Consider the following 15895-nt stretch of genomic DNA (forward strand, 5'->3'; position numbering starts at 1 on the left):
CTCAACTTCACTAACAACTGAAGAAAAAAAACTGAAAATTCCCCTGTAAGACGGGCAAAGATGAAACAGATCTCTATTATCCTACGTAGCAAGAAGACAAATTTGGGGAGAAAGAAAGGGTGGGATATCAATTATTAAGCTGTTTTCCTAAAGAACAATTTGATAATATCTGTCAAGATGTAAAATGTAAACTGTGTTGAGAAGATCTGGAGAAATAAGCACTTTCAGGCATTGTTGTGTGGAGTGTAAATTAGTTCCATCCTATGGAGGGCAATTTGGTGTTATCTTCCAAGTTATAAACATGGATACATACTCTTTGACCCAGGAACCCAATTTAAGGAGCTTCTCTGACAGATATATCCACATGTGGAAATGACCAAGGAATCCTGTCCCTGCTTAGTTGTTCAGTCATGTCTGACTCTTTTTGACCCCATGGATGGTAGCCTGCTAGGCTCCTCTGTCCATGGGATTCTCCAGGCAAGAATGCTGGAGTGGGTTGCCGTTTCCTCCTCCAGAGGATCTTCCTGACATTGAACCCCCATCTCCTGTGTCTCCTGTATTGCAGGCAGATTTTTTACCCACTCAGCCATTAGGGAAGCCCAGGGAGAAGTTTATTGGAGAAGGAAATAGCAACCCACTCCAGTATTCTTGCCTGGAGAATCCCAGGGACAGAGGAGCCTGGTGGCCTGTCATCTATGGGGTCGCACAGAGTTGGACACGACTGAAGTGACTTAGCAGCAGGGACAAGTTTATTATTACAGCACTGTATACGATAGCAACAGATATGCTTTCTTGAATTTTATTTTTACAGTGCAACAATGACAGTCTGAATATGTGCTCATTTTCCTTAAAAATTTTTATTTGTAGGTATGTTCTTTGTCTTTTATGCTATACAACAACTGTTAGCAAACTGTGGTCCTGCAAAGTCGCTTCAGTCATGTCTGACTCTTTGTGACCCTGTGGACTGTAGCCTGCCAGATTCCTCTGTCCATGGGATTCTCCAGTCAAGAATCTTGGAGTGGGTGCCATGCCCTCCTCTAGGGGATCTTCTTGACCCAGGAATTGAACCCATATCTCTTAAGTCTCCTGTATTGGCAGGCAAATTTGTCTGCCAAATTTGGTTGAAGGGCCAAATCTAGTTCCTGGCAGTTTTTTTTTTTTGGTATATACTGGAGTATAGGTGGTTTCCCAGGTGGCGCTAGTGGTAAAGAACCCACCTGCCAGTGCACGAGACATAAGCAACATAGGTTCAATCCCTTGGAGAAGGAAATGGCAACCCACTCCAGTATTCTTGCCTGGGGAATCCCATGGACAGAGGAGCCTGGTGGGCCTCAGTCCATAGGGTCTCAGAAGAGTTGGACACGACTGAAGCAACAGCACAGCACACACACATAGTTGGTTTGGTTTAGTTGGGCTTCCCTGGTGGCTCAGATAGTAAAGAATTTGCCTGTAATGCAGGAGACCAGATTGGATCCCCAGGTCAGGAAGATCTCCTGGAGAAAGGAAGGGCTACCTACTCTAGTATTCTTGCCTGGAGAATTCCATGGAGGAGCCTGGTGGGCTACACTTCATGGAGTCGCAAAGAGTTAAACATGACTGAGAGACTAAACACAAGAGTTGGTTTTGGCCTTTTTTTTTTTTTTGGCACTTGAACTAAAAATTATACACTGTTAAAAGATTGTAAAACAGAATTCAACGAGAAAGAATACGTGACAGAGATTGTATATGGCCTGCAGAGCTTAACATATTTTCAGTCTGACCCTTTACAGTAAAAGTTTGAGATCTCGTGTCTAGAATGTCTTCCTTGTTATTTTACTCCCCTTGCCTGGTGACAGAGAGGCTGTGAATAGATTCTTGAGTCTTCTCACTTCCTTAAAGAATAGCTTGTAGCTAGTGGAACAAACCTATGGTCCCAGGGAGTTTCAAGGGGCTTGGGTCTAGGAGTAATCCTCTCAAGGAAGTTTCCACTCCATGTGGTGCGTATTCTGTTTTCCAGGAAGCTATTTTGTTAGAGTTCTGACTAGTTGGTCCATATTCATTTTGTCAAGCCCTGTGTCATCTCTTGAATGTCCTTTTTAGCTGCTAGCGGCCTAATGTGATAACAGTCTTTCCACTTTGAGAATGTATTTCCCTATGAATTCTTGATTTGTGGGATATTTTCCACATGAGGCTGTTGTACTCTTTTGGGGAGGTATTTTTCTAATCACTCTAGTCCTTTTCTGTAAAAATTTCTGGATAGTTTCTATGTTTCAGGTCTTTCAGTTTCTAATTCTGATATTTCTACCTATTGTTATGTTTTGTGAGGTTATTTCTTTTGATGTTTGGACTAGGGAAATCTAATGCGTAACTTGGCAGCTATTATTTGTACAAATCTTCTATAGCTTTTCTTTTTAAGGAGGACCTTCCTTATTTATTTATTTTTTTTTAGTATTTAGTGATGTATTTGGCTCTGCTAGGTCTTAGTTGCAGCATGTGGGATCTTCAGTCTTCCTTGTGTGATGCAGAGCATCTTTTTTTTTTTTTTTTTTAGTTGTGGCATGCAGAATTTTTGTTTGCAGCATGCAAGATCTTTTACTTGTGGTTTGTTGAATCCAGTTTCTGGACCAGGGTTGGAACCCTGGCCCCCTGCATTGGGAGCATGGAGTCTTAGCCGCTGGACCACCAGGGAAGTCCCAAGGACCCTGTCTTTTTATATTCCTTTTGTTCTGTCTTCAGGTTCTCCCCTACACTGACATTTTAACATTCTTGGGTGATCTTTCAAAAATCCTTAATTTCTAGTCTTATGTTTTTATTCTTCTCCTAAACTTCAAAGGACTTTATAGTTGTCATTGTCTTTCTGTCTGACTTCACAGCATGAAGTTTTATTGCAATTAGTTCATTGTCCCCACTTTCTCCCTTCCTACCCCTGTACTTGGTCCTTTCTTCATCCTTACCTATACTCCATGTGCTTCCTGCCTCTCCAATTTCTTCCAGATTCCTCCTTCAGGATTCAACTCAAGCATCTTCCTTGCTTAAATCTCACTTAGAGCACTGCAGTAGTCTCTTTTCCCCCACTATACCTGCCAAACTGCGCATTTTTACTGAAATTTATGAATGCTTTGCCATGATTTGTAAAATCCTATGTGATCTGGCCCCTGCCCACTTCTCTTTTTTTGTTTGCTTCAACAAAATGGCTGAAGGATTTTACATAAGACTTTTTTCCTGCTTAGAATGCTCTCTCTATGGCTTGCTGCTTGCTCCCTATTCACAAACAGGGTTAGTTTCTTTGTATGCTTAAGTTCCACCAAAATATTGCTTTTGTAGAGAGGCCTAAACTAGGGCTCTCCCATTGTTGCTCCCTCAACACCTTTTATTCTTTGTTAAATGATGAGCTCCTGTTGTTCTGCTATTAGAATTAAGACTTGAATTATTCTTAACATATCATAAAGAAAGCTGTTAGGAATAATTAGAGCAAGGACTTAGTTTTTGCTAATCATCCTCATTGGTTGACTGTTCTTGATTGTATTTCTCTAATCCTCAGAAGATACGAAATGTACTGTTTAAATATTTAGGTTCATTGTCTTTTACCATGGAGCTTGCTTGTGAAATCATATAAAATCATGAAACTTACAATGCACTTGAATGACAGAGTAATTTTATCATATTTATAAGTAAGAATATACATTTTAATGGGAGAGTTATTGATTAGCTTTAGTGTTTATTCCTGGATAGAAGTTTTCTATGGCCTTAGTTTTGTTTGACAGATATATTATTGTGTAAAGTTACTACTGGCTTCCTAACATTTAGTATATTAAGCCAATAGGTGATATAGTCCTAATTAATTTTGTATTGGAAATCTCTAGTATAAAAGCTAAAATGTTGAAGTAGCTGGATATTTATTTCGGCATGGAATAAATCGATGTTTTTTGATATTCTCATACAGAAACCTTTGATAGTCTTGTCTTGTGTTTCTCACTTTCTTGTCCTGTTCCAAGCACTAGATAATATATTTTACATACCTGGAAGGAACAGACAATTTCATCCAATTGTGTAGGAAGATGGCATGCCAGTCTGAAACTACATGTTCTCTATTATTGCCTTACATTTTCCAGAACATAGTAGTAGTTATATTTGGCATAGCGCTTGAGTTTTGTGAATGGGTGCAAGAAATGAAAAAAGATGTAAGGATATTTCTCTTGAACACTTTGGTTAATAGTAATTAAAACACATGCGAAACTTATACTAACTTGTCTTGTAATAAATTTGAAATACTCCATGTATTTGATTCAAATGTATTCATTATGGTTAGCTATCAAGATTTTATACCCCTCAAATAATCTTAAAGAGCCCTTGGAAGTGAAGAAGTAGTAAAAATAGCAACTACTTATTTCATATACTGTGCTAAGCAGCACATAAATGTGTCTTATTTTTAATCTTCATCTCAATCCTGTAAGTATTATTTCTCCAGGTTTTTCAGTGGAGGAAACCAGGACTCCGCAACGGTATAAAGCCCGTACATGAACGCTATCTCCAGAGCTTCTCTGCATAGCGCTGTCTTCTAGTTCCATCTACTAATTTGGAAAGAAATGGGGAGACTGAGTCTTGCAAAGCCAAAGGGCTTGCTCATCGTCACACAGCTAGTTAGCAATAGAGTGAGGACTTGGATCGCTGGCCTCCTGACTCACATTCCGGTGCGCTTTTCACTATATCAGGACACCTTGGCTCCTGAGCCCCAAGTGACAGCCCCAAACAGCTGTGTTTATCTGTCTTGCATGTCCCAGCTTGTTTTGCTAGCAGAGCAAAAACTACTTAAAAGGATCCTCAATCTTCACCTCCCCACTCCCCTCCACTTATACTCGTATATTCCCACTTGCCCCGTGAATAACTTCACAGAAAGAATTGTGCAATGTCACTAAGCCTTCCTCTGGTGTCAGAGTTACTCCCTGAGAGAACATTCACTTCCTCATGACTCCAGTTTACTGTCAGATTGCCTTTCCCTTTCCCTCTCTTCTCTTTGATCGGAATCTTAGTTGTTTAGGCAGGAATTTGAGGAGCAGATGTTACGCCCCTTGAACAAGCCCTTTAATTCTCCTTAGTACTGTGTCTAATGATTCTTAATCCTGTCCTTTTAACTCTATGGCTAGCAGAATTAAGAGCAAAGTGGGCCAGGAATGGTGAGCTTGATGCCGAACATTTCATTTCATTGTTGGCAAAGAGAGCACATAACATGAGACAGAGGGAAAATGTTAGGCTTTCTTGTGAAACTAAGATGAATATTAGTGTGGAATTGGTAGGATTTTGTATTTCCCTCCAAATGTGAATAGAGCAATTTGGCAGAGTAGATAGCCAGAGAAATGGAGCCACTGACCTGTCTCCACTACCCTGTTTTCTTAAATTTTCCTGCGTTCTTCAGATTTTCCTTTCCCTTTGGAAACAAAAATGGTTCACCAGAAAAAAGAAAAGTTATTGCTTAAAGTACTTGATCTTTCATGGTTCTTGAAGAAAATTAACTGTCTCCAAATGGGAATACTGTTAAGAAAGATACATCCTGTGATCTAATTGGTTCATTCTATTCTCTCTTTATAGACTTCGGTTTAGCAGTCTTGGCTGACTAATCATCGAAATCTGACCTGTTTGTTCATATATTTAAAAAATTGGACTAAATGGCCTATAGCTTTCTCAGTTCCTGATTAATCACTTGAGATTTTGGCAAGTCAGAGGCTGATTAAGAGAGAGAAATCACAGTAATTTGAACAGGGAAAGTGTACTATAAAGAAATACTAACTGTATCATGGGATTGGTGTAATGAGGGATTGTAATGATTAAATTTAAAAAACAGGTAGAGAATCAAATTAATAATGAAATAATCACTTTACTAAAAAGTAAAGTGAACTCTGAAGAATATAGGAGTAACAAATAAGAGAAGCAGCCTTACTCCTAGCATATAGGATGTTTAAGAAAGAGGCTTCCAGGATTGAGATTTAGACCTTATTTGAGAGGGCAAGGCTGTGGCTCACTAAATGATAAAGACATTTCTGTGACAGGAGTACTTGCCAGAAACTCGGTTCACCTGATCACTCTGATATAAAACTGTCTGAGGGAAGTACTGGGGAATCTCCTGGGTGCTACTGTCTACTGATTGCTGTGCGCTTCACAAGCCTGGTCTTGGAGCAGCTGCATCATTGGCAGGGGTTGGAGACTGGAGAAGCCATGTGTGGTGTAGGAACCCACCAAGAGGAACACACAAGCTCCAGGGAGGAAAACCCCTTTCTCCTGCAGTGCCTTTCCAGCACTCTCTAAGGACAAGACTTAGCATCATGCCAACTGGCACAGGGAAATTATTTAAAGGGCTCAAATCCATTTTTGCAGAGCAAGCAGTGAAGGGTGAATTTGGAGTTGAGGGAATAAATGAATAACTGACACATTTGGTCAAACAAGTGACCTTATATTTTATTAGTATTGATGCCTACTTACAGACTTAATTTGAATTTGGGACTCTGGTCAGAATTTTGCTGAGGACCTCATTTTTTCCCAGTATTTCAGAAAGGATGTCATGAGGCCAGAGAGACTTTTCTTTTATAGGAAGGTGGGGCCCTGGGAGTAGCCTCACCTTCACTTTCGTAGGTTCCTTTATCATGAGCATCTGGTTTGGGTACTTCAATTTCTCATCTACCTTGATACACTGATCTTGGGGATTGTGGTGAAATTCCTCACGTTGTCACATATTATAACCTCAGAGCTCACTCAAATCTTTGTTTGAATTATCTTTGGCATTGGAATCAGTACTCTGAATTTGTACATTAAGAATGACTCTTTGCAGAATAAATATTTCAGAAACTATCAGCTAGCATTCCATCATTTTATGAGAAACAGCATAAATTTTGAGCAGCAGTTTCTAGTTAGTGGTGGCTGTGGATAAAAGCAGTTTCATTGGTAAATATCTGATTTGGATTTGGTAACCAACCAGGAGGAATAACCTTACTCAGGCCTAACTAGACATACAGGAATTCTAACTTTTTGTGTATATTCTATTTTTAGAAGACACAGTTATCATGAGTTAATAGTTTTGTTTTTTTTTTAATGAGATAACCTATTTATTTCTCAGCCTTAAAATTATAGACTTAGAAAGTAAATTGGACTAAATGACCTAACATTTTGTTAAAATTGTTTTACTGTTAAGCCAATTTTATTTTGAGTTTGACCTGTTAGGATAAATCAAGGAATTTAATTAATTTTCTGACAACAGAATTACATTCATAGAGGACACTATAGCCGAATACAGCTTTTTAAAAAAAAGTGATCATTTTTATCTTTGATAGAGAAATTTTATATTTTGGGCTTTGATTATTAATTTGATTCTCTACCTGTTTTTTAAAATTAAAATATAGTTGATTTATAATATTAGTTTCAGTTTTATTAGATAGTGATTCAATATTTTTATAGATTATATACCATTTAAAGTTATTATAAAGTATTGGTGCTCTTCCGTGTGCTGTGCAATATATATATAGTACATATGTCCTCACATCTTAATTATTTTATAGACAGTAGTTTGTATCTCTTTATCCTCTACCCCTATCTTGCCTGTCTCCTCATCCCTCTTCCCACTGGTAACCGTGAGTTTGTTCTTTATATCTCTTAGTCTGTTGCATTATATTTATTTGTTTTATTTTTAGATTCCAAATACAAGTGATAACATATAGTATTTGTCTTTCTCTGTCTGATTTATTTCAGTAAGCATAGTACCCTCTTGGTCTCTTCATGTTGTTGCAAATGGCAAAATTTTATTCTTTTTTATGGTTGAGTACTGTGTGTGAGTGTGTGTGTGTGTGTGTGTGTGTACTCTAGAATTCCTTGAGAATTCTTTCTACTAGGCTTCCCTGATGGCTCAGTAGAAAAGAATCCACCTGCCAATGCGGAAGATGCAGGTTCTATCCCTGGGTTGGAAAAATCCCCAGGAGAAGGAAATGGCAACCCTCTCCAGTATTCTTATCTGGGAAATTCCATGGACAGGGGAACCTGGCGGGCTATAGTCCATGGGGTCACAAAAGACCTCATGGTTTATGTTGAGTCCATGGGGTCACATAACTTAGCAACTAAATAACAACAACAAATATAAAAATTTACCTTGTCATATAATTTATTAATAATAGTTATTTAAAATTCTATGGCTTGGCTTAGAAGTTCGGTATCTGGTTCTCCCAATTTCTGTGAACCTAAATAATAATTTCTTTCCTCTCATTAACCTCTAGCTGAAATTTAGCACTTCCTTTAATTGTGAAAGCAGACAACAAAGTCACAGGTACACCTGCAGATTTCAGATATTTTCATAACACGTTACCATTGTTACAGATGCTTCCTTGGTTGCTCAGATGGTAAAGAATCTGCCTGCAGTGCGGGAGACTCAGTTTTGATCCCTGGGTGGGAAAGATCCTCTGGAGAAGGGAACAGCTACCCACTCCAGTATCCTTGCCTGGAGATCTCCATGGACAGAGGCTGTAGTCCATGGGGTTGCAAAGAGTTGGACATGACTGAGCGACTAACATTTCACTTTCACTTTCATGCTCATCACTGCTTTGAAATTACAGTAGCTATTAGACCTGCCTCTAGGCATAGTTACTTGATACTAGTCTAGAAGCTTACATATTATGTCACAAATTAAAAAAAAATTTATAGTTAGTTCTTTAAAAATGATTTCCATGGTGTGTGTGGTGTATTTTTTTAAAATGTGTTTAAAAAACATGCTAAGAAGGGCCCCATAGACCTCAAACTATGAAATGGTCCAGGCACAAAAAAGTGGTTCTGTACAGTGTAGGTCAGATTGTGTCATTTCTCACCTCAAAATGCTCTGCTGGATTTCCTCTCATTTCTGCCAAAGAGAGTGAAACCAAGGTCCTTTTGGTGGCTTACATGGCTCTCTGCACCAGCCTCCTTGCTGCCTTCTGACCTTTGGTTCCTTTTGCTCTCTTTGTTCCAGCCACATTCCGAATATACCAAGTATTCTTTTGCTGTAGATCCTTTCTAGGAATTTCCAGATAAAGCTACGTAACTTACTCCCTCAGTTACCTGATAGACACTTCAGTCATTTACTTCCTGACCACTCTATTTAAAACATTTATTCTTGCCCCCTTGGTACCTACTCTGCCTTCCCCTCTGTTTTTCCCTGTACACTTACTGTCATTTTTCATATTTTACATGTCAATTAGCCTAGTATTGATTTTGGGCGGGGGCTTACCATAGTCCTCTGTTAGCAGGTTGGCCCTTCAGCAGTAGTTAGGTTAACTTTGAGAGCTGTTGTCCTTCCCGTGCGTGACTTTCATCCCTTCTACCACCACCACCGGTTCATTTATGAGCCTACTGCATTAAGAGTAGAGTGGATGATGACAAAAGCCAGCTAATATCAACTGAACTGGCCAGCTCATTTGTCTGCATGGTGGTTCATTGCCTCTTTTAAGTTTGATGCTTTCTGGGATTAACATGTGATACAAAGAGCTTCATTTTTGATTTCTACTTTTGTTTGTCTGTCTACATGGATCATCCCCATATCTTCTTTTCTCTGGCTCCTGATCTTTTCTACCTTTTACCTCTCATCTCCTGGAGAGCATGTCTAACCAATGTAGTTGATACATTTTGCTCACCCGATACAGTTAACATACTATCATGGAGATCTGGGACCAGCATGAATTTCTTTGTATTGTCCAGGTCATCCAGGTCTCTTGGGACTATATTAAGACAGAGGACTAGAAAATTAACATAGCTCTGGTTCAAGCATGTGAATGTATGCTGCTGTTGATTTACATGTGAATGTCCAGTGCTTTTGGTCTTCCTTCCTGATAGAGGTAGAAACACCTGCTTTGCGGGATCAGTGACTGCACAGCACTTACCTGAGAGAGCAATAACCCTGTCTTTATATGCTGCCAGATAGACCCTCCAGCTTCTCCACTATAGTCTTTAGTTGGTGATGACCATCCTCAGCCTTTCATTTACTTTTTTCATTGTATTTACTGCCGCTAGCAATAGCTACCTAGTTCCATAGTCCTTTCAATGACTTTTTTTCCTGTACTCTCAAATGCCTGAAATATTGCACCAGCCAGTGCCTTCCGTCTCACCAACAGTTTTAGCAATGCAGTTGCACTGCTGCAGCCCATCAGGGACTAGGTACCACCAGAGAAGGGGTCCTCATTGCTAACCAGTCCATGATCGACATCACTCTAAAATCTTATTTTGGAATAGCTCCATAGGTCTACTTTTGATATCAACCCTCTCAGGTTTGATTCTCCCAAGACATACTTTGAAGCTTCAGGATTTGCATGTAGGAGGTTTGTTGAGGAGTGCTTCTGGAATCAGCCCCTATGAGAGAAGCTGTGAGGAAAACAGCATTAGGAAGATGGAGGAACTGAATTGCCAGGTGGTAGCAACAGCAACCTCAGCTGATTTCCACAGGGAGATCTGAAGCTGGAATAACCCTTCTGAGGTATTCCCAGTTGAACCAGAGGGCTGGGCCGTTTCACTGCACATTGACCAGTCCTTAAATGTGGGCTGCTTTGGGATAGTAACATAACCTTGGATGAGGGAGTTCTCTGCAACTCAGAAAAGTGCCTGAGACTTCAGCTGTAAGCCACCAGCAGGCCGAATCCTGGAAGCTGGGGAGTGAGTACTTCAGTCCTGAGAGGACTGGTGTGGGTGGTCACCACAGCATCCGCTATAGCCGCAGGGGCAGGATCACTGTCAGTGGGGTGGTGAGGGGGAAAAGGGTACTCTGTGTGTGTGTGTATGCTCAGTTGTGTCTGACTCTCAGTGACTCATGGACTGTAGCCCGCCAGGCTCCTCTGGCCTTGGAATTTCCCAGGCAAGAATACTGGAGTGGGTTACCATTCCCTGCTCCAGGGCATCTTCCCGACCCAGGGATTGAACTCACGTCTCTTGTGTCTCTTGGACTGGCAGGCCAGATTCTTTACCACTAGTGCCACCTGGGTGCTAGAGAAATAAGGGAGGAGATGAAAACTTGTTTAGACAGCTTAGCTGAGAAAGGGAGGAGAGAGAGGTTAGTCATAGGTTCCCGAGGAAACTGGAAGGGGTGGGATCCAGAATATAGGTAGATATGCCTTGGGCAGGAGGAGGTTCATTTTCATCATTGTAATCAAAGAGAAGAGTTCAGAAGCGGATACATTTATAACAGTAATGAGAGCACACTGAGACAGTCCTTATATGTTTCTTCTGGGACAAATCAGGAAGAATCAAGAACTAGAGAGGGGGAGTTGTTTGGGTTGAAGATTTAAAGTAAGTAGAGAAGCTTTTAATAGATTGGTTTGGAGAGTGGGAGGAGAGCTTAATAGGATAGCCACTGGTGTTGAGGGCCCTTTTGAGGTTGATGCTCCTGATTTTATAAATTATCAATTTGTATAGTTGAATGACTTTATTTCCTGACAGTGCTTAATAGAGTGAAAGTATAAACATACTCTGTGTCTTACCAGAATTTTTTTTTTTTTGCTTAGCCATCAGATCAAGTCATTACAGTACAGTAACACGGGAGACATGATACTTGTCGTATCTGGAAGCTCTCAGGCCAAAGTGATTGACAGAGATGGTTTTGAAGTAATGGAATGTATAAAAGGAGACCAGTATATTGTGGATATGGCCAATACCAAGGTAAGTATGACCCAGAATATTTTAGTGAATTTAATTAATTCCATGCACATTTATTCACATCTTATTGTTGCTACCATAATTTCTGCTGTAAATTAATGCAGTGTATTTCAAACTGCCCTCTGCTGAAGTCTACTGAAATACGTCTCAGTCCTACTGAGGGTTGCAGTCTCATGCCTTTCCTTTTGTTTATTGGCTGTTCATTGAGTGTCCAGTGTGTGTTAGATGGTTCAAACAGCATTCAGATATAACTTAAACATAATGCTATCTGCAGTTGTCTTGAAATGGTGGCTTGAATAGTGTTTTTTTTTCCCTTCATGTATTCCACTAGAGTTTCTCTCCCCTCGTCTTAAAATCACCTCCTTAAAGATTCTACCACAGATGTTTTTTTTTAGGGTGATGATGATAAGGAAATAAAGCAGACGGTGCTCCAGATCAGCCTCTCTGTCTTACACTCAAATCGTTCTGTTTTTATCTGTTTGATTTGAAGCTTTTTGGGAATCCCAAACTTTATTTAAACAATGAGTTTATAGAAATGAAAGCTTTAAAAACCCTTATTTAACTTATTCTTTTTTAGTTTATGGCTACCACAGACAATTTTTCTTTAAAAATGTAAGGAAAAGATGGTTTTTCTTTGCTAGTTTCTAAGCTCTTACCAATGATTTCAGCTGTTTAGGGCTTCTTACCTTATAAAAACTAAGACTTTGTGGATTTAGGTTTTAGCCAAGAAAATTTCAAGAAGAAAGGGATCTGGTGGTTCTGTATCTGGCTATTTCTGCAGTTTCAGTTTCATACACACGCATGCACACACACGTGGGCTTATTTTGTGGCTCAGTGGGAGAGAGTCCCCCTGCAGCTCAGGAGTCACAGGAGACACAGATTCAATCCGTAGATTGGGAAGATCCCCTGGAGAAGGACATGGAAACCCCACTCTAGTATTTTTGCACGGAATATCCCAGGGACAGAGGAGTCTGGCGGGCTACAGTCCATAGTCTCGCAGAGTTGGACACGACTGAGTGACTTAGCATGCAGGCACACATATAGGTGGCTCAGTGGTAAAGAATCTGCCTGCAAAGCAACAAATGTGGGTTCAACTCCTGGGTCAAGAAGATCCCCTGAAGAAGGAAATGGCAACCGAGTCCAGTATTCCTGCCTAGAAAAGGAAGATTTTTGGGAAATCTTCCTATAGTAAGATTATTGGGAAAGTAGAGTGAAGGTGGATAAATCTGTGTAGATATATAGGAAATTAAAATATTAAGTTAATTACCAATATGTGTAAAACAACTGTATATTATAACTTAGTACTGTAACTCTCCCAATCTTGTCTAATGTTATCTCTATTTTGATTTCAAAATCATGGTAAATACTCTCTCCATTTCTCAGAAGCAAATATAATTGACTGTTTATTTAGGAAATACTATTTTTAGCTTAATTGTACTCCTTGACTTGAGTGATGGGTTTTAGAAATGCAAGTATTATTATTTGAAGGAAGCAGATTTCATGGGACACTTTCTTGACTTTTAAAACTTTTTTCTGATTTGAAGAGTAATTAATAACTTGTGGCTTTACTGGTAAGTTCAGCCAATAGTGTTAAAAGAAACTATTAAATATATCTGATCTGTTATGATAAAATATTATGTACTTCAAATATAAACAGGCCTTTCTAATTATGTTATTAAATTGTTATATTGTTAGATTTTTATCTCTATCATTATGTGAATGTATGTATTTTTGGGGGGTATACTTCTAGTGGTGTGTATATATATATATATATTTCTGTTACATATTGCATTACAGGGAGAGTATTTATACTTTTAAAAACTAGTTTGTTGACTTTTTAACAGTAATTTTTATTGACTGTTACAAATTTGAAAAGGAAAAATTACTCATAATTCTACAACCCAAATATAATCGCAATTAAGATTTCAGTTTTTATATATCTTTTTTCCTTTATGCATCTGAAAAACATTTTTTTCTGATCACACGAGAACCTTTACATAAGGTATTGTTTGGAGCTAGTCGAATGGAATGCGAGGCCTCAGAGTGGGAGTGAGGGGCAGGGGGGCCTCCTTCAGCCAGAGAGATTCTAGTTTTGTCTGTTTTCTGTATTGAAGCTCTTTATAAGATATTCTTTGAAAATCAGGTTCTGCTGTTTCTTTAAAATATGAAGATCACTGATCTCAAGTTCATGGGATTTATTGCTTATATTATTTGAGAAAATGGGACATTACTTCTTGAGGTTTAAATCACTAGGAAGGTAGGACAAGGATAAACAAGAATCAACCCTTAAACCATTTAAAAGCATACTTTAAAAACTAGTTATATTGTCATCTAAAACTCATTTATTCTAAACCAGAATTTTAGTATATTACTTCCAGTCAGAGAGTGTTTTTCTTTTCTTTTCTTTTTTTTTGGCCCCCCAACAGCATGTGGGATATTACTTCTCTGACCAGGGATTGAACCCAGGCCTCTGCAGAGGAAGTGCAGAGTCTTAACCACTGGACCATCAGGGAAGTCCCAGAGAATGTTTTTCTCTATTTTTCAAACTCGTAGACCCATACTTTACCTTCAGCCATTTAAAACGGTTCTGTGCCATTTATTTCATAATTGCTTGGCTAAAGTGGGAGAGGACAGGCTCAGGGGACCCTGTAACACTTGGATATTTTAGTGGGCCATTTCTCTATGATTGTACTTAAATTACGGAGATTAGAAGTTTTATAAGGAATTTTGGGAAAAAGGTACTTTCAAATGCTTTATTTATGTTTGAATAGTACATGTAGTTATTCTGATATAAAACCTCTCCAAAAAATTGCCCTTATTATTTGGAAATGAAATATTTTAGTCATGTCTTTTTAATGGTAAATATTGTTTCTTAGGAGTAAAATATTATAAACTGTGAATTTTAGGTATATTTTTATTTCCTCAAGCAGTTGTAACTGGTGGTTATAATGGCAAATATAACTAAAAAATGAATTCATTTAAAAAACATTGTGTTTCTTTCCAAATTCTGAATATTTCCAGAGCTTTTTCTCTAATAGAAACTCCATTACACTGGTTTCTATCCTTTTGACATATCCCCATCATTTCGGGGGTACTTTCTTACATTCTGGCACAACAAAATGTTCCTGGCTCACCTTGTACTATTCTGTTCTGATTTTTCTAGCATTCCATGGCTCTCTTGAATTGAAAATTCTATTTACAAATCAAGATCTAGCGCACTGCTTGTGTTCATTGTTGCTGAGGTGTTAATCTTCTAGACTGTTTCAGAAGACAGAGTTGGGGCTGGAAGGATAAACCAACCAACCAAAAAATAAGCAAAATATATAAAAAAATCATGAGTTCACTGTGATATGTGCAATTTGAATCTAGCTTCCTAGCCTTTCCTCATTCAGTATTTGTATTTCATTTCTCCAGTGAAAAATTCGTCCTCTAGCTTCACCAGTGTATTTACTCGTTTGTTCAAGGTCCACATAGTCAAAGCTATAGTTTTTCCTATAGTCATGTACAGATGTGAGAGTTAGACCATAATGAAGGCTGAGTGCTGAAGAATTGATGCTTTTGAATTGTGCTGGGAAAGACTTTTGAGAGTCCCTTGGACAACAAGGAGGTCAAATCAGTCAGTCCTAAAGGAAATCAACTGTGAATAGTCACTGGAAGGACTGATGCTGAAGTGGAAGCTCCGATACTTTGGCCACCGGATCTGAAGAGCTGACTCATTAGGAAAGACCCTGATGCTGGGAAAGATTGAGGGCAGGAGGAGGAGGAGGCGACAGAGGATGAGATGGTTGGATGGCATCATCAACACAGTGGACGTGAGCTTGAGTAAACTCTGGAACAGGGACAGGGAAGGACAGGGAAGCCTGGTGTGCTGCTAGTCCACGGGATCTCAAAGAGTTGGACATGACTTAGCTACTGAACAACACCTGCTGTAGTACATGGAAAGTAATTTCAAAATTGCTGCATAATAGTACCTGTAGGGAGAATTCTAATGTGGCACCCAAGATTCCCTGCCCCTCTCCTTGAGTGTGGATGTGACCCATGAGTATAATGAGATCCTTCTGCAATTAGATTATATTGTCTTCACAGTTAACTTTAAGAAAGAAAGATTATCCTCAGTGGATCCTGCCTAATCAGATGAGCTCTTAAAAGGGATTGATCTCTTCCTGGCAAAAAAGATTTTAAAATTTGAGGGATTTGACTCGAGAGGGATTCTCTTTTCGGGCTTTGAATATGCAAGCAGAACCTGAATGATGAAGTTGGATAGATAGCT

General features: G+C 39.0%; 1 protein-coding gene and 1 non-coding gene across 4 annotated transcripts in view; one reads left to right on the forward strand and one right to left on the reverse strand.

Moving 5' to 3' along the window:
• Positions 1 to 15895, forward strand: part of WDR70 (WD repeat domain 70) — a 273577-nt gene that overhangs the window by 73309 nt on the left and 184373 nt on the right. For all 3 annotated transcript variants that reach the window (XM_040262355.1, XM_040262354.1, XM_040262356.1), the window contains one exon: positions 11475 to 11628. In XM_040262355.1, coding sequence (XP_040118289.1) covers positions 11475 to 11628 — 154 coding nt within the window. The remainder of the gene's footprint in view (positions 1 to 11474; positions 11629 to 15895) is intronic.
• On the reverse strand, positions 14067 to 14138 carry TRNAG-UCC. Its single transcript has one exon. It is a non-coding gene; the product is annotated as a tRNA-Gly (tRNA).

Source organism: Oryx dammah, unplaced genomic scaffold, assembly GCF_014754425.2.
Source record: "Oryx dammah isolate SB20612 unplaced genomic scaffold, SCBI_Odam_1.1 HiC_scaffold_20, whole genome shotgun sequence".
Classification (NCBI taxonomy): Eukaryota; Metazoa; Chordata; class Mammalia; order Artiodactyla; family Bovidae; genus Oryx; species Oryx dammah.